General features: G+C 58.8%; 1 protein-coding gene across 1 annotated transcript in view; it reads left to right on the top strand.

The window, feature by feature from the left end:
- Nucleotides 1–1,839, top strand: part of RASL12 (RAS-like, family 12) — a gene marked incomplete at its 5' end in the record, with an annotated part of 2,784 nt that overhangs the window by 244 nt on the left and 701 nt on the right. Inside the window, 2 exons of the mRNA XM_009709158.1 lie at nt 976–1,049; nt 1,143–1,333. Coding sequence (XP_009707460.1) covers nt 976–1,049; nt 1,143–1,333 — 265 coding nt within the window. The remainder of the gene's footprint in view (nt 1–975; nt 1,050–1,142; nt 1,334–1,839) is intronic.

Here is a 1,839-nt window from a genome sequence, read left to right as displayed (position 1 = left end):
CCCCGCCTGTAAAAACAGAGGTGAAAGCAGAGCTCTCTCTGCAGGCACGTCCCACGAGGGAACGTCGGCTCCTCGCATCGCCCCCAATAAACTGAAAACTGAATTATTGGGGGTCCGTGGGGAGCATCTCGTGCCTCTGGCTCGCTCCTGGGGGTGTCGGGCAGGGCAAGGGCTCAGGGAGCGAGCGGGGGCCACAGAGCAGGCGGCCCTGGGGGCTGCGCTCTGCAGCGAGCCGTTCTGGGCTTTTTTTTTTTTTTCCCCCACTCATTTGAGTAATTAATAACTATTTTCCTAGGCCTGACTCCAGGGCGCAGGGAAGAACCATAAATGATTTATCGGGGACATTCGGGAGATATGGACCTTGTCCAGGAACCGACTCCAGCCCCTAATAACTCAGTGACTCTTAGGAAAGGATAAATCCTTTCCTCCTCAGATCTTTTTTTGGGAATGCGGTTTCATATTCCCACGTCAAAACCTTTCCGAAACGCCTCCGTTAGGATCCGGCTGGGAGAAGTCATCTTTCTCCCCGGGGAACGGCTCCGCGGTTTTCCCTGCCTGCCCTCCTTCCAAAAGAAAGGGGTGCTCCTTTTGCCTGATTTATTGGGAAAGAGCCCCCGTGTCAAGCCCCCAGCTCGCTTTATCTCACCAGGTCATGGCATTTAGATAAGGGCCGAGCCCCGGGTGCAGTGACGGCTGCGCCGGGCTCCTTCCCCTCCCTCCTTCTCCCACGAGAGCCCACGCTTGTGGCATGCAGGGGGAAATAACTGCTCCTAGCCGGGCTTGCCTAGTAGCATCACTGCCAATCCCCTAAAATAATGTTGGCTCAGGAAGGACCAAGGTGGGAGGCATCGGTGGAGGATGCTCCTCATTGGGGCTGGGATTTTTCCACGGTGTCCCAAGCATCCAGGGCTTTGTTTGGCTTTGGAGAAGACGGGACACCCCAGCCCATCCTCACAACCACCCTTCTCCTTGCAGAGGACACCTACGCCTCAGAGGAGCTGGTGGACCAGCAACCTGTGCTGCTGAAGGTGATGGACACCGCCGACCAGGTGAGGCACCGGGGCACCCGTGGTGCCAAACACCCGGCGAGACGTGGCCGGACCACGGCTGGACCATGGCTCAGCCGCTCCTCTTACCTGTAGGATGGGCCCGGGAACTGCGAGCGCTACCTGCGCTGGGCCAGTGCCTTCCTCGTCGTCTACAGCATCAATGATAGGAAGAGCTTCGAGGGCTGCCAGTGCTACCTGGAGGTCCTCGCCCTGCATGCGAGGGGCTGCCAGCGTCGCTGCCCCGTGCTCCTGCTGGGCAATAAGCTGGACATGGAGCAGTACAGGTATCGGGCGTGCGGCAAGGCTGTCTTTTCCTGTTGGGAAAAGACATCCTGTCCAGCTAGGATGCAAAACCCAAATCTGAAATTATTTCTGTGGTTATTTCCACCCCCTGCCACGTCCCCCCACATCTCTGAGGTTCCTGCTCTCCCCGCCCAGGGGATGATGTATTTATTTTGAGCCCATGGGTATTTTCAGCGAGATGTTTTTCAGCTGCATGGTAAGGCGGCGTCACCGTCCCCGGGCAGGGCTTGAGCCTCCTCCAGCTCCTCGCTCCCCTCTGGATGTGCCCTTTCCCTGGAGCCCTTTCTCGCCCCATCCCCGCTGCCAGGACTGGATGTCCCCGGTGTGTTTTTCTGGCCTTTTGTGCCATTCTGGGGCTGCGCTGAGTGTTGGTCCCACGGGTCCTTGAGTCACGGGCGTTGCTGAACGCCCCCCGTGCATTGCTGAACCCCCCCGTGCTCCCAGCACGGAGGCTGCCCCCTCCCCACAGCAAGGGCCTGTCCCTTCT

Source organism: Cariama cristata, unplaced genomic scaffold, assembly GCF_000690535.1.
Source record: "Cariama cristata isolate BGI_N322 unplaced genomic scaffold, ASM69053v1 scaffold33631, whole genome shotgun sequence".
Taxonomy (NCBI): Eukaryota; Metazoa; Chordata; class Aves; order Cariamiformes; family Cariamidae; genus Cariama; species Cariama cristata.
The sequence above is the reverse complement of the archived record's forward strand: the minus strand, read 5'-3'. Positions and strand labels throughout refer to the sequence as shown.